Source organism: Aulonocara sp. 'chitande type north' Nkhata Bay, linkage group LG14, assembly GCF_057382095.1.
Source record: "Aulonocara sp. 'chitande type north' Nkhata Bay isolate Kocher_YH1m ecotype deep benthic linkage group LG14, A_spYH_male_GT1.1, whole genome shotgun sequence".
NCBI lineage: Eukaryota > Metazoa > Chordata > Actinopteri > Cichliformes > Cichlidae > Aulonocara > Aulonocara sp. 'chitande type north' Nkhata Bay.
In genome coordinates this window covers 38,982,985-39,006,787 of record NC_141357.1, presented here as the reverse complement: position 1 = coordinate 39,006,787, position 23,803 = coordinate 38,982,985, and the positions used below count along the sequence as shown (strand labels likewise).

Sequence of the window (23,803 nt, the reverse complement as noted above, 5' to 3'; positions counted from 1 at the left end):
GATCTGCTTTCACCAGCTCTGATCACTACAAAACAAAGTGAGCATTAAAGAATGAGAGAGGACTCAGGTGGGCGCCGTGTCTCCTGAGGACTCACCCTGCTGGCTGCTGTCTTTGTGAATGCTGCCCTCCTCTTCATCGGCCTCCTCTCCTTTACTCTCTCTGGACAGCAGACGCCGAAACAGGCTGTAATAACGGGTCATGGCAGGCAGAAAGCTGACTGAGACTGAAGCTCCAGTCACTTAATTAGTCAGTCAATCAGTGCGCTAATCGATGAGGCAGCCACTGGATCTGTCGCCGAGAGCCAGTCACTGTTAAACACAGAGTCTCAGAGTGCTGCACACGCCTCCACGTGACCACGCCCAGCTGCTGGTACATTAATACCGAGAGAAACGCTGACAACAGCCAACAGTCGTAGTAAACACCGAGCGCTCGCGTGTCGCCTCCTCAAAGGTTTTCAGACGTCAGAAGGTTCGTGTTCCCGCCCAGCTGCGCATTTGACTCACTCGGTCCGTGAGTGAGTTTCAAGTATGATTTCCTGTCCTGAGCACGAGTTGTGTCACTGTTTGCTGCAGGCCTGATAAATCACAGAGGGGGGTCAGGTTACACAGCTGGTTTCTGCAGCAGCTCCTGGTTATGCAAAGCAGCGTAAACCAAACCTCAGTAAGTTTATGAAGCACGAAAGGCTCGTTTGTCAGGTCTAAAAACATCATCTGCTAAATCCAACTTTTAAAAATAGGTACGAGTCCCCAGATAACGAGGAGTGAGAGAAGGATCTCAGGTGAACCAAATACAGCAGTAACACAGTTTGCATTATAGGGGCGTGGCCTCGTTGACTGACAGGTGGATGGTGACACAGGTGGGTGTCAGGCTTCACCTGAACTGGACCTCTGGACTGATTTTGTGCTGTTGGAGCCTTTTTAATGACATCATCCAACCAATAATGTGGCTGCTGTGAGGTCGCTGTGGTAACAGACCACCTATGAAGTCTGAGCTCCAGTTTTTTTGAGTAAAATTCCAGGATTTTAATTGGATGTAACAGATTAGCAGGTACCTGTGTCCGTGTGAAGCACCTGTTAACTTAATGACTTAATCATTTCTGGCTCAAAGAAATCACAGGTGTATTTGAAGTGCCAGGAGCCTCTCCTCTCAGTACGTTTGTGTGTGGATCTGTCACGGCTCCAGTCAAAGGCTCGTGTGGGTTGTCTCCAAGCACCAACTAGGACCGGGTTTATTTACTATTTATTTTGAAATCTACATTATTTGCTATATTTGATGATCTATGTCATTCTCCCAGGATACTATCCTGTTAATTGGTTCTTTGATATCTAAGCTGGCCTGTAATCAGGAAGGCTACGCCCTCTTATCTACCTGCCTGATCACCTGTGATTTGTCAAGAGAACTCGAACATGAACTTCAGAGAGAAACTGGAAATCTTCTGGTATCCAGTCTGTGTTTGAGGTCATCTGGCTCCCAGTAAGCCCTTTGGCCCCCTGCTGTGCCAAAAACAAAGACTACCAGACATCTGCTGGAACCTGTAACTCCTCTCAGTCCTGTTTCTAAATCTAAGTCCTCCGTGATGTCACAGTATTGATTTAGGAAAGCAGAGATGATTGGATGCAGATCCCAGCGGGGTTTCCGGAGCAGCTCTGACGGAGGAGACCGGCTGCGTGTTAGTGATGAGGGAGGGCGAGGATGCAGCTCTAATGACAGCATAGTGATGATAAATATTTTAAACATCCAAATCAATACCAAGATTTTCCTGAAAGTACTTTACATAAAATCTTTATGTATGTAAATAAATAATATTAAGGTGCCGGCAGATGTTCCAGCTCTGCACCTTTACAACAACAGCAGCCGCTCATTTCCCATCTTTCCCTCATTTTGATCATTTCCAGCTCCGTCTTTCCGTTCTGGCCTCCACCACAGCAGCTCTGCATGACTTAAAGTTCAAAATAATCCTTATTTATCTCACACCGAGCCTCGGTGCAGCCTCGGTCTGAAACAAGCTGTTTTAGTCACGTCCCTTCACAAACTCAAAGACTAAACAGAAGGTGGGAGGGGCTTCTGCGTGGAGCACGCCTGAAGATGATGACCATGTAAGGATATCCCATCTCTGTGACATCACTTCTTATTACTGATTACAGTTTTAAACTGTGTTTAAAGTGCGAAGACGAGGCTGTTCTCTTCATCTGAATGAACATCCGTAAATAAACACTCAGTGACCTTCCACATCTCTACATTTGCTTCTGATGATGAAGGTTCCTATAAAAATCATCCCCACTGGAGCTGAGAGCCTCTGTGAGCTCAGTCTGTTTACACGTACATCGTCATGTTTGAAGCTTCATATCCTCTGATTATTGGAGAGCGTTGGCTGAGAGCAAACAGCTGACCAGCAGCTGGGCTCGCCCCGTCGAGCCTCCTTTTGTCTCCGATGCTGAGGATGTGTGTTTGTTTTTCAGCTGCAGCCTCGAGCTGCTGCAGTCTGTTCCCCGTGTGACCAGCAGGGGGCGCAGAGCAGGCGTCAGGGCGTGACGATGGGGGGGTGCTGCACTGAAGGACAGATGGTCCATCCCACTGCATCCACGTTTCCCTGTGTGATCAATGATCCAATCAGCTGTCAGCAGGCTCGGCTCTCTCTGGACATCTTCTTTTTGTGTTTATATTAAAGATAAGAACCTTTAGGTGCACGGCAGAGAAGAAGAAGAATGAAACACAGCACAACACAGCAAGAAACATGGTGGAAGGAAAACAGAGCTCAGAGCTGCAGCTGAACCCAGAGGAGAAGAAGCTGAGGCTGAATCTGTGCCTGCAGTCTGCTGATCACTTATCTCCTTATCATAAATGTACGTCCATGTAAAGCATCTTATAATCAGCTCAGTGTATGTATGCTCAGTTTCACAGTTTTTTTCTATCCTTGGATCTCTATGATGTCACAAAGAGAGGGCATCTTTAACATGGCCATATGCGAGGAGCAGCCAATCAGAGAAAAGCTGGCTCAGTGGGTGGGGAGCGGGTTTCAGACAGAGGATCAAACTCTGAACTGTGCATCATGCAAAGCCAGCTAATGACAGCGTCAGGTGCTGAACAATCATAACAATAAAGTCATCAGACGTTCATTTATCAGATGCTGTGATTGGCTCCTCTGTACGGTTCTCTGTTACAGAGCGCGCTCAGCTCACGTCCAGACCTGGTCTTCGTCACCGCTTCGTGTCCCAGCACCTTAAATTAATGAGGTATTAAAAGCTTTTTAAGTTCACTTTTATGTGCTGATGCTCTTCTCTTCCCAAGGTCATGCAGACAGACGTCAGTAAAGATGACAGAGGATAAACTGAGACAGAAAACAGCATCAAACCTGCAAACTGTCTCCGTCTGCCTCTGAGCGAAAGGCAGAAAATAAACTATGAATCTGTCAGAATGAATAAAGGAGCTCCACAGGGTTCTGTGCTCGGGCCTTTTTCATCTTACTAAACATCTCCTGCAGTCATCTCTCCTTCAGCGTGTACATTAAACAAATATGTAGGTCTGCTTTTTTTCCCCATGTGATCAATATCGCTAAAATTAGAAACGCCCTGTCTCACACTACTGCTGAACAAAAAAACTATGTGTGTGCTACTTATACAGATTAGTTACATTTTATGCAAAGCCGGTCTAACTCACTATGCTCATACTCAGAGGTCGTTTCTATGAGGTGCCGTAAGGGACATTATTACTGAAACGCTCTCACACACACTACTGAAAAACCAAGTCATTTCAGTTGAACAGGAAGGCATTTCAGTTAAACAGGAAGTTAATTCTTGACAAGGAAACTGAAGGAAAAAGTGTTAATTTCAAACAAACCACTACACAGATGTCTACTCAGCAACCTGTTAGTTAGGGGTGGGTTTTTATAATCGATTTATTGATTAAAATCGATTCTGGCTTGGATAACGTGAAATCGATTCATTAAAATCCTGAATCGATTTTTTAATATAAATTTATTTTGCCCGAAATGCCAGAATCTCTGGTGAAACCTCACAAAATTTCAACAACCACCAAACAGCTAAGACAGTAAATGAGAGCAGGTACACGGCTTCTGCACAAAGACGTAAACACACAGCGCGGACCCGCGGATCAGAATCAGTGAGATGTCGCCTTTCTCACCCGACAGCACGGACACGGTCGGGGCTGAAAGCCGACAGCTCGCTGACTCTGATCTGTCGGCAGGTCCGCGCTTTGTTTTCACGCCGTTTTTGCGCCGATTCTAAAGCTGTTAGTTTGATCTCTCTCCAAACAATATTGACTGAACCAGCAGCAAAAGAAGATCCAAACTGCGCTTCACATAAACATCGTCATGGATTCCCTCACTGTTTTGCTTCCACCACGATAAAATCGCACGTCATGCACAGCCCTCTCTCTCTCTCTTTCTCTCTCTCTGTACTTCAAGAACAGTTTCCCGTCTAAAAATCTGTTTTCTATATTATTCGCTTGCTTGTTAGGCACAAGTCTACTGTTGTTTACAGCGCAGTCGGCCGCTGTTTTTTTTTTTTCATTTTACATACAAAACCTAATTTCTGCCGTTCAATACTGAATAAATTTAAACTTTTTAAAATTATGCAAAATGCAAAACGTTAGCCGTGTCTCTAATAAAACCGCTGTAACGTCAGAGGTAACTTCATATGTTGATTAATGGTTTTCTTTCGTTTTTGATGTACTGCAGAATATTTTTATAAAATCCCAGAACAGGAAAACCACCTTCATGTTTTTCTGTGTTTTATCTTCAGCTACTTTGACACAAAGGCATCTGCTGTGATGCTCACACCTTTGATAAAGTCTTGCGTGTGTCAGCTTCCTTTTTCTAAATACAAAAATATGTAAATGTACTGATCTGAATTATAATATTTCTGACTGTCAAAATTCCCCATAATCAAATCGAATTGAATTGAATCGAATCGTGGAACAAATCGATTCTGGACCTTAGTGAGACAGCTGCATTACTTAACAATATATTAGCCTCAGCATAAGTCAAAATTTAGAATAGCGGGAGACGTGCATTATCCTGGTTATTTTTTTTGCATATGTGCTTTTTGTCTTTTTTAGCAAAGAAAAATATCTTAAAATCATCAATAAAACCAGGGAGAGAAGGCTTAGCGTTCCTCCATTTAGCACAATGGATATGATATTTACTCAAAAGTATGATGATGTTAATAATGTCTGAGACATCCAATGCTAGATGATCCATATAAAAAAAATTATGATGTAATTCAAACAGTGGCACATCATTAATATTTAGGGAAATCCAATTTTTTAAGTTGCACCAAATACATTGTGTGATAGGGCATAGGAAAAAAAAGATGTTCTAGGGTTTCATTTTCATCAGTACAAAAAGAACACTGATCCACCTCAAAGCCAAATCTCTTTTTTTAGAAATTCTGCCACAGTATTAGTTTTGTTTAAAGTGTGTTTCTTTAACTTTAGGTAGAATAGGCTATTTCATAAATTTTTAGTATGCTTTATCCAGTGTATATGAAATAACTAAATTAGAACCATGCCATGTAACCATTCTGTTGTAACTATGAAATATTTTGTCTTTGAAGAAACTACTAACAAATTTCTTATTGCATTTTTATCAAACAGCTGACATTGCCCTAGCAATAAATTTGGGAGCACTGATGAGAAATTATCGTATATCATAAAAATTTTAATCAAATGAAGCAGAGGCAGTGGGACCAGTTCACAAAATTTGTTATATTCTCTTTGAGAACAGTTTAGACAATATTTTTCTGAAAAGTCTGTGTAACTTAGAATGACACCGTTATCATCCAACAAATCTGTTATGAATATAATATTTTTGTTCAAACCAGTCACTCTTGAAAATTGATTTTTGATTAAGTGTTATTACCCTATTATTCCATAAGGTTGAATTATGGGGAGAAGTTGTGGGTAAATCTCATTTTCCCAAAAATGCAACGTCTGTTTTGGAAAGTTTGATATCTTTATGGGGATTTTATTTGCCGCAAAATCACATTTCAAATTAAAGTCTAATCCTGTATACTATTTTATTAAACAAGAATCATGGGATGTGGAGCTAAGTAGAGTCTGGCTGTGACAGACAAGATTTTAACCATTTAATTCTAAGGGTGCCAACCATAAATTCCAATTCTGGAGTTTTGATACCACCTTTATTGTATCCCTTCACAAGCTGAGATCTTTCTATGTAATGGATTTTATTCCTCCACAAAAATTCGAACACATTTCTATTTATGGTTTTCATGGTATTTATCGTTTTTTTATTTTTATATCGTTTACGTGGCACAAAAAAGGTTGGGGACTGCTGTACTAGCAGGTTGCTGAGTAGAAATCCTTGTAGTGTTTTGAAATATACCACTTTTTCCATCAGTTTCCTTGTCAGGAAACAACTTCCTGTTCAGCGGAAATGCCTCTGGTTTCAGTGGTGTGTGTGAGAGCATTTCAGCAGTGTGTGTGAGAGCGTTTCAGTAGTGTGTGTGAGAGCGTTTCAGCAGTGTGTGTGAGAGCGTTTCAGTAGTGTGTGTGAGAGCGTTTCAGTAGTGTGTGTGAGAGCGTTTCAGTTGTGTGTGTGAGAGCGTTTCAGTAGTGTGTGTGAGAGCGTTTCAGTAGTGTGTGTGTGAGAGCGTTTCAGTAGTGTGTGTGAGAGCGTTTCAGTTGTGTGTGTGAGAGCTAAAATTTCAGTAGTGTGTGTGAGAGCGTTTCAGTTGTGTGTGTGAGAGCGTTTCAGTTGTGTGTGTGAGAGCGTTTCAGTTGTGTGTGTGAGAGCGTTTCAGCAGTGTGTGTGAGAGCGTTTCAGTAGTGTGTGTGAGAGCTAAAATTTCAGTAGTGTGTGTGAGAGCGTTTCAGTAGTGTGTGTGAGAGTGTTTCAGTTGTGTGTGTGAGAGCGTTTCAGTAGTGTGTGTGAGAGCGTTTCAGTAGTGTGTGTGAGAGCGTTTCAGTTGTGTGTGTGAGAGCGTTTCAGTAGTGTGTGTGAGAGCGTTTCAGTAGTGTGTGTGAGAGCGTTTCAGTTGTGTGTGTGAGAGCTAAAATTTCAGTAGTGTGTGTGAGAGCGTTTCAGTTGTGTGTGTGAGAGCGTTTCAGTTGTGTGTGTGAGAGCGTTTCAGTTGTGTGTGTGAGAGCGTTTCAGCAGTGTGTGTGAGAGCGTTTCAGTAGTGTGTGTGAGAGCTAAAATTTCAGTAGTGTGTGTGAGAGCGTTTCAGTAGTGTGTGTGAGAGTGTTTCAGTTGTGTGTGTGAGAGCGTTTCAGTAGTGTGTGTGAGAGCTAAAATTTCAGTAGTGTGTGTGAGAGCGTTTCAGTAGTGTGTGTGAGAGCGTTTCAGTAGTGTGTGTGAGAGCGTTTCAGTAGTGTGTGTGAGAGCTAAAATTTCAGTAGTGTGTGTGAGAGCGTTTCAGTAGTGTGTGTGAGAGCGTTTCAGTTGTGTGTGTGAGAGTGTTTCAGTAGTGTGTGTGAGAGCGTTTCAGTTGTGTGTGGGAGAGTGTTTCAGTTGTGTGTGTGAGAGCGTTTCAGTAATAATGTCCCTTACGGCACCTCATACGTTTCTGTGTGGCTGTGACTCCCTCGTAGGTCACAGACTCTTTACAAAGTTGTGATTTATTAAAGTCAGCTCTGGATTTACTTTCTCGACTGAAAACATCACATGACCATACTTTATCAACACACCTGCACAGGCGAAGCAGGGACGGACTGGTCCTTTACAAACAGGTAGGGACTCTTATTTTGACGGGGTAAGCGTCGTGGATGCAGGAAGCTGTTGGAGCTGCAGAGGGTTTGATGGGAGCGTTAATGCAGCAGAGACATCCATCCTGCTCGGCTGCTGCAGCCACACCACCGCATTACATTAGACTGTTCATCAACCCTGTGTGTGTGTGTGTGTGTGTGTGTGTGTGTGTGTGTGTGTGTGTTGCAGAGACCATTTCCAGAGGAGCCTCATAAATAATTGAAAGGTCTGCTGACTCTCTCTCTCTCTCTGTCTACATGACGATACACTTTTAGGTTAAGCTCGCTTGCTCCTCTCTCTCTATGACACATGCCGTCTCTCGCCCCTTCACACCGTCTCCATGGCGATACTCTTAAAGGACCATGCCACGTTTTCTTTGCACGCTGTCCCGTTTGCCGACGCAGAGGTGACATCAGGCTCTGTGGTAATAAAACAGCAGGTCTGCTGATTACTTTCAGTAGCGTTTTTGTCTCTGTGGCAGGAAAAAAGCTTTTTCACAGCTCAAGGTCACAGCTGCCGACAAACAGAAGCATCAAGTCCTCTCCCTAAAGGCAACAATCATTCAGTGTTTGTATGTATACTTAACAAAAATCACAGCTACTGATCAAAAAACAAGCAATCATGCCAACCCCAACAAATACTGCACAACATCACAGCACTGTAGCTAAACTAACCATTTATCTTTATCACTGCTGCTGAATAAAATATTATAAATCCAGCTCAGAAGTCCCAAATAAAACGTGCTGCATGTCCGACGCACTGCAGGTCCAATATCTGCTCCAGTGAAGCTGGATGTTCATATTAAACATGGACAAAGTTTTTAACAACGAGGTCAGAGTATAATCTCTGCAAACAGCTCTGAACACTCAGTTTCACGCAGGTTTTTCTATCTTTGATGTGTATGATGTCATAGAGTCAATATCCCTAATATGGTTGTCTCAGGCACAGAAGCCCCACCCACTTTCCTTTCTCGGCAGCCGATCAGAAGTGAGTTGGTTAAAGGCTCAGGGGGACTAAACCAGCTTGTTTCAGGCAGTGGGTGAAGTGAGAGGCCCAGAATCAGACAAAGAAGGATCATTTTGAAATGTGACCCGAGTGCAGCCAAAGAATGAAAACAAGGAGCTGCGAACGAGCAGCAGATGTACTTCAACTAAGATCTGGAATGAATAGTGAGTGTTAGCAGACTGTGGTCTTGGTGTGCTCATCTCCAGTCACAGAGTCTGTGGTGTGATCACCATCATCCAGTCCTCCGCCTAAAAAAGCAGCTTCTTGCATATTTATGAGTTTGGAGGTTCTTTGATTATTTCTCTGAGCTATATGTGTGTGTGTGTGTGTGTGTGTGTTTATTTTTAGATAAAAATATAGCTTTTATGTTCCATTTGGGTAAAAGAAAGGACAAATGATATAAAAATGGCTGAACATTAATCAAACTAACCCTAATCACAGACAGGTTGTCATGGGTGGATATTAGGAGGTTAAATTCAGCCTGCTGGAGGTGAAACGACAGGTTTAAAGTGAGTCACACACGCGTCTGAGCTCGTCTGTCTTTGGGAGCAACTGGCCAAAAAGGCCGTGACACCAGGAAGATGCTGAACCATCAATCTGCTCTGAAATCTAAACCAACATCATCCTCCCGACGCCTTTACTACAGAAATGTAAGAGAGAACATCTGTGACACAGCCAAGAATCGCAGCTGTCACACACGAAGAGCTGATGAAGACGGAGTGGGAAATGATTCAGATCTCTGCGAGCCTGTCAGGACAGAGTGAGACGCACTAATGTGGGTTTGACATGTTCCCATATTTCATGGGACGCTCTTCTCCTCAGATGACGGACCTCCTGTTTCCTGTCGTCCAAACTGGATATTACAGATCATTTTATAGTGACAGGCTTTCTGCTTCTAATAACCTCCTAACATGCACCAAGTCTCCGGCTGTTTAGAGTCCAGGTTGGGTTTGGTCACTCAGAGGAGTGCAGGCCGGTCTCAGGTGAAGGTCACTCGGTCCATCGTCAGGAACGTTCTGGTCTCAGCCTCGTGTTTTTATCCAGCAAACAGGACACAGAATATCTGACCTGCTTCTGGAAGGACTTGCTTTGCGGTGACAATGAACTCCTTACAACAGGGGTGGAGAACTCCAGGCCTCGAGGGCCGGTGTCCTGCAGGTTTTAGATCTCACCCTGGGTCAACACACCTGAATCAAATGATTAGTTCATTACCAGGAATCTGGAGAACTTCAGGACATGTTGAGGAGGTAATTTAACCATTTAAATCGGCTGTGTTGGATCAAGGACACATCTAAACCCTGCAGGACACCGGCCCATGAGGCCTGGAGTTCGACACCTTACACCAAGACTGGAAATTACCAGATGGCCTCCATTCGAAGGTCTGAGTCTTTGTGCATGATGTCAGATCAGCTTAAGCCAAAGGCTAAAGATTCAGATTGACAAACATCCAACAATACATTGTTTTCCTTTAAGTGCTTTTACTTTTCACCTAAACATAAAGTCCAAGGTTTGGGCCATCACGGAGAGTGTAACCGAAGCCCTGGATGGTTCTGTAAATGACTTTAAGCTGTTCATATCCACCACGTCACTACGGACCTAATCAAGACTAGGGTTAGGTTTCACTTTATTGACAAGCTAGAAGGTATTAAAAATCAAGCCTCATAGCGGCATCCTCACGGTTTCCTGTTATGGATGTCCAAGAAGTGAAAACTCCGTCCGGGGTGGTAAGGAGCTGGAGGTCACTGCTTCATCAGTCATGGCCCGGATGGGACTTAGTGTCAGGCCTGAGCGTACCCCTCTCCTACCTCGATTGAGGGTTTTGTTGCCTCTGCTAAACTGCTTAAATAAAATATCCTGCACTCAAAAAGGGACTTTTGCAACTTCTAAGTGTAACAGTGAAGGTTAGAGCTTGTGAGTAAGTATGATGTCTTCCATCTTCTTCCTGGCCTATTCTTTTCCTGGCTCTAAAGTAATAACCAAGCCAAACCATACTTGGTTTTTAGGCAGTTTCAGCTTTACCTATTAGAAACACCCATTTCACTCAGAAACCTGGAGCCTTTGAACAGAGAGCCACTCCACACTTCCTGAACAGGAGAAACTGGGATAAAAACACCTTAAATAATATTAAATGAGCAAGGTACTACAACACAAACTGCCCAAAACTCAATACCAAGAGCTGACAGATTCATCCAATCACCCAACCTTAGGAGGCGTAAAGGGGTTTCCAACTGTTTCTGAGCAGAGTCTGAACATGGTGTAGGAAAAGAGGCCTTTAGTGTGATGTGCAAAAGTTCCTGCACCAGTCTGATGTCATTATTTAACAGTGTGTAAAGTCATAACAACACACCAGCAGCAAGTCTGTCGAACTGAACAATGTGGTCCCAACTCTTCCCATTTAGAATACAAAACTTTCAAAATAAAATGTCAATAAACAAGAACAGCCAACCAATCACAGACAGCCAAGGTGAATATGTTTGCTTTGTCAGACAGAAAATCCTCACAGAGGTAAAGACCTCTAAACACGAATGTTTTTACATTTCAGCTGCAGCTGTTTCAAAATGAGGTTTAAGTGACTTCCTGTTTGTGATTTTGCTTTTCCTCCCGATGCCCTCGGACTTCTGCTTCCATGTCCTGGCCTCTGCTCCTCGGGAGCTACTTAAAGAGCGTGCATGATGCAGCAAGCGTGCAGTAACTTTCCACGCTGAATGTGAAGCTTTGGAAAAAGCTTTTGTAAAACGATCATAAACTGGCTCAGATGTTGTTGCTGTTCCACTTCCAGCTTCCTGTTTAAAACGGAGAGCCGAGCGCTGCTGGGAATGATGGAGACGCACTGGCCATAAAACATCAGACAGGGAGGGGCTGGCGCACGCTGAGCTCAGCATCTTCTGCCTTTTATGTTCATCTCCCACACAGTGGAGGAGGGTGGCTCGTTTGTGAGAGGACTCAGCTGTACTTCAGGCCATCCAGGGCCGATCGTTCATCAATTTATTCAAAAAGATCCTTCTGCTTTCGTTCGTGTACGCGCTTTCTAAGTTTCCTGGAACAGTTTAATCAACAGTCCATCAAAATCAAACCACATTTCAGAGAAATCTGCAAAGACCTGCAGCCAAAGCTCAAATATATTTCTGGTTATTTCATGGAGACTTAAACCTGCTGCAGTTCCTCTATCATCCACTAGAGGCCTGACTCCAACTGAGTCAGTCTCCATAGACTTCCATGTTTAAATGAAAAATGTCAGATTTCGTAGACGTTGTCCTGGACACGATGTTTCACGTCTCATTTCCTGCAAACCATCGACAGCCTGCAAACTGACCAGCGAATGAATGATTGCTGAGTGGGCTAGCATCTCCTGAACATTCACATTAGCTAATTTAAAAAGAACTCGTTTCCATCTCCCTGTTTCTACTCTCTGATTCTGCTAGGGTAGCTTTGCATGACTCATAGTCCAAAATAATCCTTCTTTATCTTATAATAGGGCTTGGTGGCAAATTTCTCCTGACTGGGTGCCCCTCGTAAACACGACATCTGACGTCAGTGTTTGAAACTCTGTCCATGTTTCAGATGAACATCCATCGGAGCAGCAGAGAAACGACAGGAAATAAGGAACAGGTCCACATCCTGCTGCTGCAACCTGAGAAGGAGCCGAGCGCTCGATTACGGACTGAAACTGAGTGAAACAGCAGCTGGAAGCCACTGACTTTTGCAGCTTGATCCAGATAATGAGCTTAATGTCCTGCAGGAATCGATCCGCTGCAGGAAAGTGTCAGTGCTGTATCGCAGCGAGCTACAGAAGCAGCGAGATGATGCAGCGTGATGCCTCTTCACTCACACACGATCTTAACCAGCAGTGTAATTACCATGAAAACGCTGCAGCTGACAGATTCTGTCATCGCTGTTGACGCTGCTCGTTTTAACCGTGAACTGTCGGCGCCGGTCGGCTGTAGCGGAGCAGCTGCCGACACTACCTGCAGGTATTTTTTCATCATAACAACCAGCAGACACGAAAGCTACGCCTGTTAGCACAGGAGCTCGATGGATGTGAGAAACTGGATCCAAAATGGAGGCAGCTGTGAGAAGCTGTGACAGGTGACGGAAATGAGGATTTTGTTGATGTGATCTAAACGCTCCGTGTGTTACTGTGACAGACCCACCAGTCAGAGCATCTCCTCTCCCCTCAGCTGACCGCTCACACTGAGCTCAAACTAGCCTGGAGGCAGGCACTCGGCTCCGCCCCGCTTTTAAACACGCCCCCGCCCACAGGTGTCACTGTGAGACAGGTGCAAGGGGACAGCTGATATGATAACTGACTTCTGACTGCATTCACAGAGACTCATGAACTTTTACGTATCATTTAAAGGACAGAAAGAAATGACAAAGACTGTTTTGGACTGTAAGCACCGTCTGTGGGAGGCGGGAGGTGCAGGGGGGGGTAAAAAGGGGCAACATCCACAGGGAGACCGATTCAAAGGGCTGCTGGAAAGGTTAACACTCCTCCCACAGGGTCACCTGCAGAAACCTTAATGACTTTTACCTCCTCTACACAGGTCTCGATTACCAAAGGCTCTGCTGTGTTCATCTCAACCCTCGATCCAGGAGTCGAAGCTTTCGTGCATATTTCAGGATGTCGGCAGTTTGAGCTCGCAGCTGAACGATACTGAAGACCGTCGCAGCGGCGAGCTGAGCAGCCTGCCCGAAGGGAAACGAGCGAAGCGGCGGTCACAAAGTATACCTGGAAACACAAGTCTGTGTGAGAAACACCTGGCTGGAAGCACAGCAGTGATACCTGCAGGTGTGTAAAGGTGGGAACAGTTGGTCAAATTTTCATCTGCAGGCGGATTACCAAACGCCCTCACACCTGCTTAGTATGACGCTGAGGTGAAGTCACTGCAGAGGCTGTTACACCAACATATGAGAGCTGGGTCAATATTCAAGAATCCAGTAAGTGAACAAAGTCATCAGTGATGGACTCATCACTGAAAACTGCACTCAGATCTGCTCTGTGAGTGTTTTAAAGGTGAGGCTGTGCATCTCCGTCCCTGGTGGTTTGACTGCAGCTCTCACCGGCTGGTAAATCATCACTTCCTGACACTCTAATTTCATTTTTCAGTAACGGGAGGGGAAGCTCGCGCCGAGCAACCGCAACCTTTTCGATCGCTCCGACATGCCGAGTGTTTTTCCACAGGACTGCACATGAAGGTAAAGGGCAGAGTAATTCTACCCCCGCAGAGCGAGGACAGGAAGATCCACCTCATCTCACTTGTGAAGGAGAAGCAGGAACTCTAAAATCAAGCCTGTTAGTGAAGAGACAACAAGAACGCTTCTTATAACTATGACACTGATTATTGTTTTATATGAACACAACATCTTACTGTCTTTGTGAGGCATTCGTTTTTAGAAAACATGAAATTGAGCGTTCTGACACAGGAAGTGAGAATCATCTGCTTCAAACATGGCGAGCCTGCAACAGGACTCCAGCCAGCAACAACACAAAGGTGTACAGGTACACAGAGACACTGATACCGGCAGTGTTTGGGTGAAAACACAACCTGAAATCAACATAAACACTCCCCTGTGTGTGTGTGTGTGTGTGTGTGTGTGTGTGTGTGTGTCCACAGAGTCTCTCAGGTTTCTGTTCTGGGCAGCAGGTCACTGAATCATCCTGATTGGTGTGGATCTGATCCCAGAATCAATACAACACACTGATCTGTGTGCTGTAAACAAACACACCCCTTTAGACCACGCCCCTTTAGGCCATGCCACCTGACAGTTGTGAAACAGCAGGCCCAAAGCAAATCATTGCACCCTGAAGCTTCTCCCTCGCCAAAATAAAAGTCTCTGGTCTACATGTTTGCATTTTCTACAAAGCACTGGGTGAAAATGTGCTCTTTCTTTGATGTGGGCTTGCAGTAGGCCACGCCCCCACACTGGACGGCTTTATATTTGACACATTTACAGAATCAGTATGAGGTTTTTGTGGACGTTTACTTTTAGAGCACTTCAACTGCTTCATGACGAGGAAGTGACGCGACACCAGACTCCTCCTGTAGGCTTACAGCCCTGAAGCCCCCTCAGTCCTGCTACCTGTTCTCTTCTGTCTCCCTCACAAACACTCCCAGCAGACTGCTGTCGGGTGTCTTCCTGTTAAAAGGGAGTTCTTCCTTCCCACTCTCTCCAACTGCTGCTCATAGCGGACTTTCTGTTGTTGCAGCTACATCTATACATCACAGGCTCTCTATGATATAAACCAGCTGTTTTGTGTTTTTAAAGCAGACGTCAGCTTTGTGTCATGTGACTGTTGATTGTTGGAGCAGCTCTGACTGCTTCAGCATGCAGAGCTTTGAGAGTGAGATTTTTAAAAAGCACACTAAGGAAAATAAATGCATTTCTGCTTTTTAAAGGATAATCGTGGTTTATTCTACCAGCACGGCCTCGCTGGCACAAAGAGGATTTCTCAGAATAATTCCCCGTCGTTCAGGTGGGCTGAGAGCTGCACTGGCCTGCAGTTCTGCTGATAATACAGCGCGCTGATGCTGTGAGCTCTCCTGAACAGCAGAGAGCTGACTCACGGCAGCTTTTAACTCTTTTCGACTGACAGACATTTCACTGACTTCAGCACAGCTTTCACGTGTCTCTGAACCAGCTCGGACCACATCTGGAGGAGCTTTGACACTCGCTCCGGCCAGATGTTACAGAGGCTGCACTGCAGCAACACACTGCAGGTTAGGCCTCTCTGTTCCCCATCAAAGAGAAAGACTGTCGGGCACCAAATGAACACCAAATGTTAACATAAAGGAGTCTGACTCATAAAGCAGTTAGCTCAAAGTTCAGCCTCGTTTATCTTTGGCGAGTGCGACGACGGAGCGCGTTCTGTTTTATGGCAGCAGGAAGCCGCCTGGCAGGATTGCTTTACGCTTGTTTTATTGTGAGTCTTCTTTTATGAGCCGACATCTGTCACAAACACGCTTTAATAAAAACATATCAACTGTGAATTGGCCTGCTGCTCCTGCTGCCTGGTGTCATCAGTAACTTTGACATGTCCTCGTAGCACCGACCACAGGACTGAGCTCTCTCTCATCCATGCTGGGAGACCCGGATGCTTCTGACTGCCGTGGCTTTCTCGTCCATTGTTAGGTGGTTGCTAGGCAACATGTATAATATCTGATATGGATAAGAACCTTCAGGAGACGAAGACTGCAGATGCTAAATGTTGCTGACGGTGTTGGAGGCGTTCTCGCTGTGAGAGATCAGCCTTGATGTTAAGACTCTTCCTGAGCCACTTTAGCGCTTCGGCGTAATACGAGGCTCCTCCGTTACACAAAGATGCTCGTCTGGTTTCCTCCTCAGATGTTGATCTTTCAGTTTTTTCCCTCTTGTAGCCTTTAGGGTTTGTGGCGGAGTTGTGGTCCCTGGCTCAGCTGCAGCAGAAGTGGAGATGATTGTACTGATGTACTGAGGTCGGAGATCAGAGGAGAAAGGAGTGTGTGCACTCGGCTGGAAAGTTGGCTGACGTGTGTGCCAAACCGGGAAAACGTGTGAAATAGTGAAATCAATGAAAACTCCAAACTAAATGCAAAGACGGTGGATCGCAGTCCTTCACAGAGCTGCTTCTCTCTGCAGCATCATCATTGCTTTCTGCTCTTCAAACCTGCTGCTGTGCCGTCTGCATAGCTAGCATGAGCCCGCCGGTTTAAAACATGCTAACATTAGCCGCTGTGCACTTGTTTTGTTGGGCAGTGTAAGAACAACACTGCAGACACATTAATGAGCATCTGCTCAACCTTTACATGAAAACATGACCAATAAATATTTCTAAGAATATTTTCATCCATCCGTTTGTCTAATTCAGGGTCGCAGTGGGGGTGGAGCCTATCCCAGCTGTCTGGGCGAGGCAGGGTACACCCTGAGCAGGTCGCCAGTCTGTCACAGAGCTAACGCATAAAGACAGACAATCATTAACACCTATGGGTGATTTAGAATGACCTATTAACCTTACCCCACTAACTGCACATGTTTGGAGTGTGGGAGGAAGCTGGAGAACCCAGCAAGCACAGGGAGAACATGCAAACTCCACACAGACAGATCTGATGGTGGAGCCAAACTCAGGAGCCATAAGAATACAAACTCTGGGACTTTCTATTTATTACTAAGATAAAGATTACCACATGCTGCTGTTATTCAGGCCACACAAGCTCTTCCTTCCTCCTCTCAGCCCGAGTGCACTTCATTTTACTGCTCCTCACAGTGTGGAGCTCACAGAGACCCAGAGGCCAAATAACACGATCACCACCAACCCCTCCAACCTCAAAATGTGGATTTTTTAAAGCAGAAAATATGACGGCACAGGTGAACAAAATTTTAATTATGTCAAATATGAGAAACATGTATGATCAGCTTCTTTGACAGAGTGGGTGCAGGAAACCAGCTGGAAATATAACTGCAGGAAGTGCATTAACCCTGCTAATGCTGCAGCCTCTCCATGTGTGCGCAGAGACAGCACGAAAATCTGTGCGAAACTTCTGGCGTGCCGCTAGGGCGGGGGCTGAAAGTCGTGGACCCCGTGCTGCCTCTGGTGTAACGGCTGAATCTTGGTGTTGATGGTCAGCTGTCACGTCTGCAGTCTGGAGACCTCAGCAATCAGACGCTTACCAGGATAAAGGAATGATGCAATCGAAGCGTTGCATTACCAGCTTCCTCGTGTGCTCGGCTGACAGCAGTGACCTGATTTTACTGCAGCTGCCATAAATTGATTTTCATCAACAAGTTAGACACTTAAAATGAACCAGGCTCATTAAAAAGCTTCATACATGCAGCAGCTTACAGCTGAGTTAGCGTTGCTAATGTAACCGTGGTTACCGGAGGAAGCATTTCCACCACAAAAATGAGACGACACAAGGAGAACGAGACAGCTGGACTTGTTTGCTAAAGCAGAGAAAAGTTTAAAATACGAGCAGAACCACCTTCAGCCACATCTGGATCTCAGCATCTTCACTGCCAGGATAAAAATGGCTTCTCTCAGATTCAGAGAGTTTTTCTCTACATGCAGTTTTCATTTCTCCAAAACTTTAAATTACAGGTAATCCGTAAATACAAACAACCAAACAAAACGCCTGGAGGATTTCAAGATGGATGCCGCGTGGTGACACGTGTTTTGAGCGTCTTCAGCTCGTCTGCACGGATCCATACACCACAAAGAGGGAGGCGCCGAGTCTCCTCCAGTTCTGTTTCGTGGAGTTAAAAGCGAGCAGGAAGTTTGTTTTATGTTTGAAGGTTTTTGACTCAAACTTGTTTTCTCCGCTGCTCGCCTCCGTGTGCGAGGAGGTGCACGAGGCCTTAAGAGCAGTGAATTAGGAGGAAATGATTAAAATATCCCAAATGAACGTTCTTGTTTTCTTTTTGTTTTACCGTGGTCCTGTTCTTACTGGTTATTTTAATAATAAATCGAGTAAATGTATATTCTCAGATGAATTGAGTTTAAGCTGAGTCTGACATCGTCACACAAAGAACGAAGAGAGGAATTCAGCTTTGGGTTTAATAAAACTATCAGCTGCCGCTGAGGTCAGAGCTGGATCGCTGTAATGGTGACCTGGGATTCACGAGTATTCCTTTGATGTTTGGGGAGAACTTTTGGATCTGCGTCTCTGAGGCTTGTTTCTGGGCCGGTGTCCACGGCGATGTTGTGTGAATGGAATTAACCATATTTTAAGTTGTGTTGCCGTGGAGCCCGGGACGGCCAGGCGAAGCATCACTGCACCAACAGCAGCTCAGTCGCTCCGCGTCCGTCAGTCCTCCTGCCACCCGTCATCCATGTGTCTGCATCAGTCAGCATCACCACCCTCACCTGTCTGCCTGCCTGTGTGTGTTTGCTGCATCAGGCTTCTGTCACACACACACACACACACACACACACACACACACACACTGCACCCCATCCCATAATAACCACACCTAAAAAGCTCCAGTGCAGCTGCATTCAGCAGGATACCGCAGTACACTTTTACCCAACATGCATCAGTCCCCTCCACCCATCCACCCGTACATCCATCCATCCATTCGGGTCCCCTTCATCCTGCCTCCACCCTTCCATCCACCTCCCTCTGCGGGAAAAAGCACCAAGTTCCTCTCATCCACCCTCACAGGATGAGGGAAACTTCCATCCATCCATGCACCGTTTCATCCACCCATCCCTCCGTCCTACCTGGGGGTGCCTTCTCTTTAACCAGCTCCATGTCCGAGGCGAGGTGCTCCCCTAGCCTGCGTCCCTTGCTTCCTTCCTTGCTTCCTTCCTTCTTTCCTTAATCAGCTGTTATCAACAAGCGTCGAGTCTCGGATGATGTGATCACCGATGAACCGCTGATGGGTGGATGGTACCGGGAGAGCTGGAGGGAGGCACCGCGGGACCTGCTCTCAGATCCTCCGCAGCTGCTTCTTCGCCGTTTTTTTTCTTCCTGCGGGCGTCGAGGCTCGTGCGTTCACCTGAGCTGTGTCCGCGCGCCGCTCTCTCTCTCTCTCTCTCTCTCTCTCTCTCTGTGCTGCTGCAGCTCGAGGCAGGAGAGCACAGGAGTGACGTCACCGTTAAGGTGACACGATGGTGGTGCTGATTGGTGTGAGGAGGAAACGTGATGAAGGAACTTTTAGGGCACGGGGTCTTGCCCATCCCACCGCAGGGCATCAACGGAAGAGAAGGAGTCGAACCCGCGACCTCCGTGCACAAAAGAAAAGAAAAAAAAACATGCAAAACTCGGGGCCCATCGCGCATGCGCACTGCTTGTCCCGTTAACTATAAGGAAGTGTTGCACGGGGAGCTGTGTGAAGGGTCTCCTGCACTGCTCGTTTTGCTTTATTTAAACACTAAAACGACCGCAGAGCACAGATTCATCAGCAAACATCACAATACGTCATCATCTCGAGCCAAAAGCAGACCCAGTCATGTTCAGGTGGGACCCTCGCAGCCCGCAGGTGCCTCCAGGCCACCTTAAATGCTTCTACTGACGCCAACTCCTTAAGATTTAGCTAAATGTGATCACGTTTTCCCCCAAACCAGTCAAAACCAGTCTCTCAGATTGTTGCTCCTCCCCCAGCCTGCTTCTGTCAGACGTTTGTTCCTATTAAAAGGGAGTTTTTCTTTCCCACTGTCACCAAGCGCATGCTTATAGGGCGTGGTTTGATTGTGGGGTCTTTACCTTAGAGCAGACCTTCCCAAAGTGTGGGGCCCGCCCCCCAGCCCCAGGGGGGCGCAGAGCCATTGCAGGGGGGGCGTGGTATGAAAAGGGGGGGAAGAAAAAGACAAAACGCTTGGACACTGCTAGCACAGGGGGCGCCCACAGAAACGCAAAGCGGGAGATGAAGCATCGCTGAACATGTTTCCAAACCAACTTCATTCTAAGCCAAAGACGAGAAAATATGGTGAAGCAAATCTGCCCTTTGGCTTCACCTGCACAGGTGCCGAAGTAGGTCTCCCTGCAGGGTTGGTTTTCCCTGCGTCGGGAGCAGCGCTGCTGTTTAAATCACAGACAAACAGGATCCCACAGCTGTTTATGTTTTTAAACCCATTTTGCACAGAGAGGCATTTTTTGAAAAATGCATTGATAGCAATGTTGAATATTATTACACATACAGTAAAATAATCACAGCGTGACGCCTCTGCCTTTGTAAACAGGGGGACAGTAACTGCGTGTAAACCTGCAGACAGTCAGATTAACAGTATTTCGTCTCTATCATTCTGCAATTCATCTCATGTAAACAATAACGTGGCGCACAGCGTGACGTGAATAAAGGCACATACCTTTGACGTTGCGTGACGAACTCTGTATTCCTCGTCCACACGTAAACACAAAAAAGGAGTTTTAAAAAATCTCAGTTTTCAATGATTCGAAACGCCGTTTACATGGATGAAACAGCTGCGTGTTCAAAAATACCCGTGTAGGTGCGGACGCAGCGTAAAAGAGTTAGAAGTTTATTTTCTTACTACCTGTAATTTATTGCAGATTACTTGTATTTGCTTAATTGTTTACTAAATGTTTGAGGTGTGAAATAAACCGCAATGGAGCAAAATATGGGCGTGTGCAGAGGATGTGTTTGGCAGTTTAAATTGCCTAAAGCTTACCTGCACAGCTCAACAAATCTGTTGAACCAAAGTTGGAGTTAACGACATCAGCAGGTTAGGGCGGGACCACCTGGAAGTAAATCACAGGTGATGTCAAGTCAAAGTGAGTGTGTAAAGTGACTGCAGTGCTGTAAAAAGTGAACATCCTGGAATCATCATTGTTCCCCATCAGGTCCACAGAGGGTTAGCTCTCCGCTGATAAACTGCAGGACAGTTTCTGGGCTTAAAGCTGTTGTTAACTGATTTTAAATAAAGTTTTATTTTGTAGGCGTTTTGACACAGTCACATGACCCCACAGAGGTTTCAGGTTCCCCCGTCGCTGATCATCAGTAAATAACTCGTGTTTTCTGTAAATCGGGGATTTTAGCGAGGCTGAGCATCAGCAGTAAAGCCTGCAGCGTGTTTACATGCTGTGGTTATATTTGGACAGTGATGGATAGTTTCCAAACCCAGCAGGAGGCGAGATGGAGAGAGGAGAGCAGGTGGAGGAGACAGGTGCTGAGGCACCAGGAAGCAGGAGAGAAGAGAAAGGTTAGGAGGAAGCAAAATGAGGCGTTTGAGATGAGCTGTGTGGCGCCGGGCGGCTGAATGAAGCGGACGCAGACGAAGAGTCAGACAGGAGTTATTTTATCAAGTGCTATTTACAACAGTAGTTCCACATTACAGGAGATAAAGTCACTGTGTGCACAAACAGCCTCCGTTCACATGACAGCTCCCTCCATCATACCCGCTCACACAGAGCGAGCTGCTTCCTCTCACTGCTCCCCCCGGTGGTCGAGAGAGGAAGCTGCTTAAAGGATGTAGTGAAGGAATCCACCAGCTCACCCTGCCTGAGGGTTAATTAGACGAAGTGTTTGAGTGTCCGATTGAAACCTTTAGTCTGGATGGTTTTTAAATGTGTCTGAGTCTAAAGTGTCACAGAGGCCATGTGACTTATGTCATTTTAACATGAATACATTATTTTAACGGCCTGCGGCACCAACCACGTGCATGACGTCATATTCTCAGAAGATTGAGCATCTTTAATGTAGCGCACACGTTACCTTATGTGTGCCATCATCTGCAAACAAGACTGCATCTCCTTATTCTGTATCCAGAAATTATCACCTTTATATAGAAGAATTAAAGACCATGATTATACTAAATCCCCATTTCTACGCTCAACATTTTAAACTTTGGTCAGCAGGAAGGTTTTTTTATCCATACATGGGAAAAAATTGGGCACACGATAGCAGATGTTCATGTTGTGACCTGACAGTACTGGAAACCGATCACACACACATGCTGTGTGTAATAAATGTGACATAATGTGCAGACCTGAGGCTTCTTTCTGAAGGTCTTACTCAGGGATGTTCCCCAGGGTTCGATTCAACCTGTTCCTGAGCCCAATTCTGCAGTACGACGCGAGATCATGAACCTGCTCTCGTCCCACAGTGTTGGTGTTTAAATAAATGGAGCAAAGTCGATTAAGGTGGAGTACGTCAAGGCTCTATTATGGGCCCGTTATTTACAGATGTACTCCTCTCAGAGTATCATACGGCCTATTTGATCTATTTATTAATAGATCAAAAACTATATCATTAATATCTGTTGACAGGATTAAATTATGGACTTTCAGATATTCAATAAGATGTCAGATTCTTACTCAGTTCTATGCAGATGATGATCTGTCCTCTACGTAACTTTAGTTATTTGAATGCAGCAAAGCTTTTAGTGTTTTCAATTTACTCTGAGGCTACGTCCACACGTACACGGGTATTTTTGAAAACGGAGATTTTCCGTTTTCGTTTTAAAAAATAATCCCGTCCACACATAAAGGGAGAAATGAAGAAAAACGCTGCTATGAACATGCCAAAGCAGCAGGTGGCGCTAGATTCCTAACCGTGTAGAAATGTTGGCCAATCAGAAGTCTAGAAGCCTCGGTGGGAAAAAGTAAACAAAGCTGGGGCATAGAAGCAGAACCAAGTCGTCTGTGTGGAGGGACAGTAACTGTGTGTATATGTAAGCATTTAAACACTGCAGAGAGTACAATTAACAGTAACAGTATTGTAGAAATTCATTTCACCGAAACAATAACGTGGCGCACAGTGTGACGTCAAAAAAGGCGCACACCTTTGACGCTGCGTTTTCTCCGTTTTTCTCGTCCACACGTAAGCGCAAAAACTGAGTTTTCGAAAATCTCCACGCTGGCCGGAGTTTTTAGAAATCTCCATTTTCAGTGACCGAAAACGGCGTTTACGTGTGGACGAAAGGTGCAAACGCATAGAAAAATCTTTCAAAAATGCCCTGGTACGTGTGGACGTAGCCTAAGAATTAGTTCTGGGCTCTCATATCTGAGAACTACGCAGATGATAAAGACATTTCCTTCTTCTTCTATGGTCCAACAAACTTTACTAATAAATAAACAGCTCCCTGTTTAACTTAAATGTCAACCACAAATCCAATAGCAGGTTCGATGTTTGATCCTGAGGCCTCCCGTCTTTATTCTGGTCTCTAACTGTAGTATAATTAAGATAAATAAATCTGTGCAATGCAAATTTTGTAAAACAAATCACATGAGCTAATGAGTCAACTGAAGTGGCACAATCCAGGGTTCAATCGTGAGGCCTTGTTGACCAAATCTTGAATTTTCTTGTTGTTCCCTAAAACTGCAGACAATCGTAATCTGAGTGGCGCCGCCCCAGATTCACTTCTGGAGTGTTTTTCTTCTCAGCCACTCTTCAACAGAATCGATCGCTGTGCAGATGACAGCCTGATTTACTCTGTGGAGGCGAGACTTTCCAAGGTTTGATGCTCATATTCTGCAGTTTAATTTACTTTTCTGATGACACCGAGATGTCAGTTACACTTATTAAGAACTGAAGTTGATGCAGAACTTCATTAACTGTTTTTCCTTTCATGAAATGTAAACTAAGGTTTCATTTTATTGAGAACTTTAGATGTAAATTTGAGAAAGACTCACTGAGGACGT

The 23,803-nt window shown here is 45.1% G+C and overlaps 1 protein-coding gene across 2 annotated transcripts in view; it reads right to left on the bottom strand.

The window, feature by feature from the left end:
• The window catches only part of LOC147315243 (fibroblast growth factor 12-like), a 47,515-nt gene extending 28,275 nt beyond the window's left edge, over positions 1-19,240 (bottom strand). The window contains exon 1 of one of the 2 annotated variants that reach the window (XM_086262509.1): positions 18,925-19,240. In XM_086262509.1, the coding sequence (XP_086118635.1) occupies positions 18,925-18,955 (31 nt within the window). In that variant the 5' untranslated portion in view covers positions 18,956-19,240. Of the gene's footprint in view, positions 1-95; positions 1,577-18,924 lie in introns of those variants that run through there. The other variant, XM_086262508.1, reaches the window with a different exon arrangement.
• Positions 19,241-23,803: the final 4,563 nt, after the last annotated feature.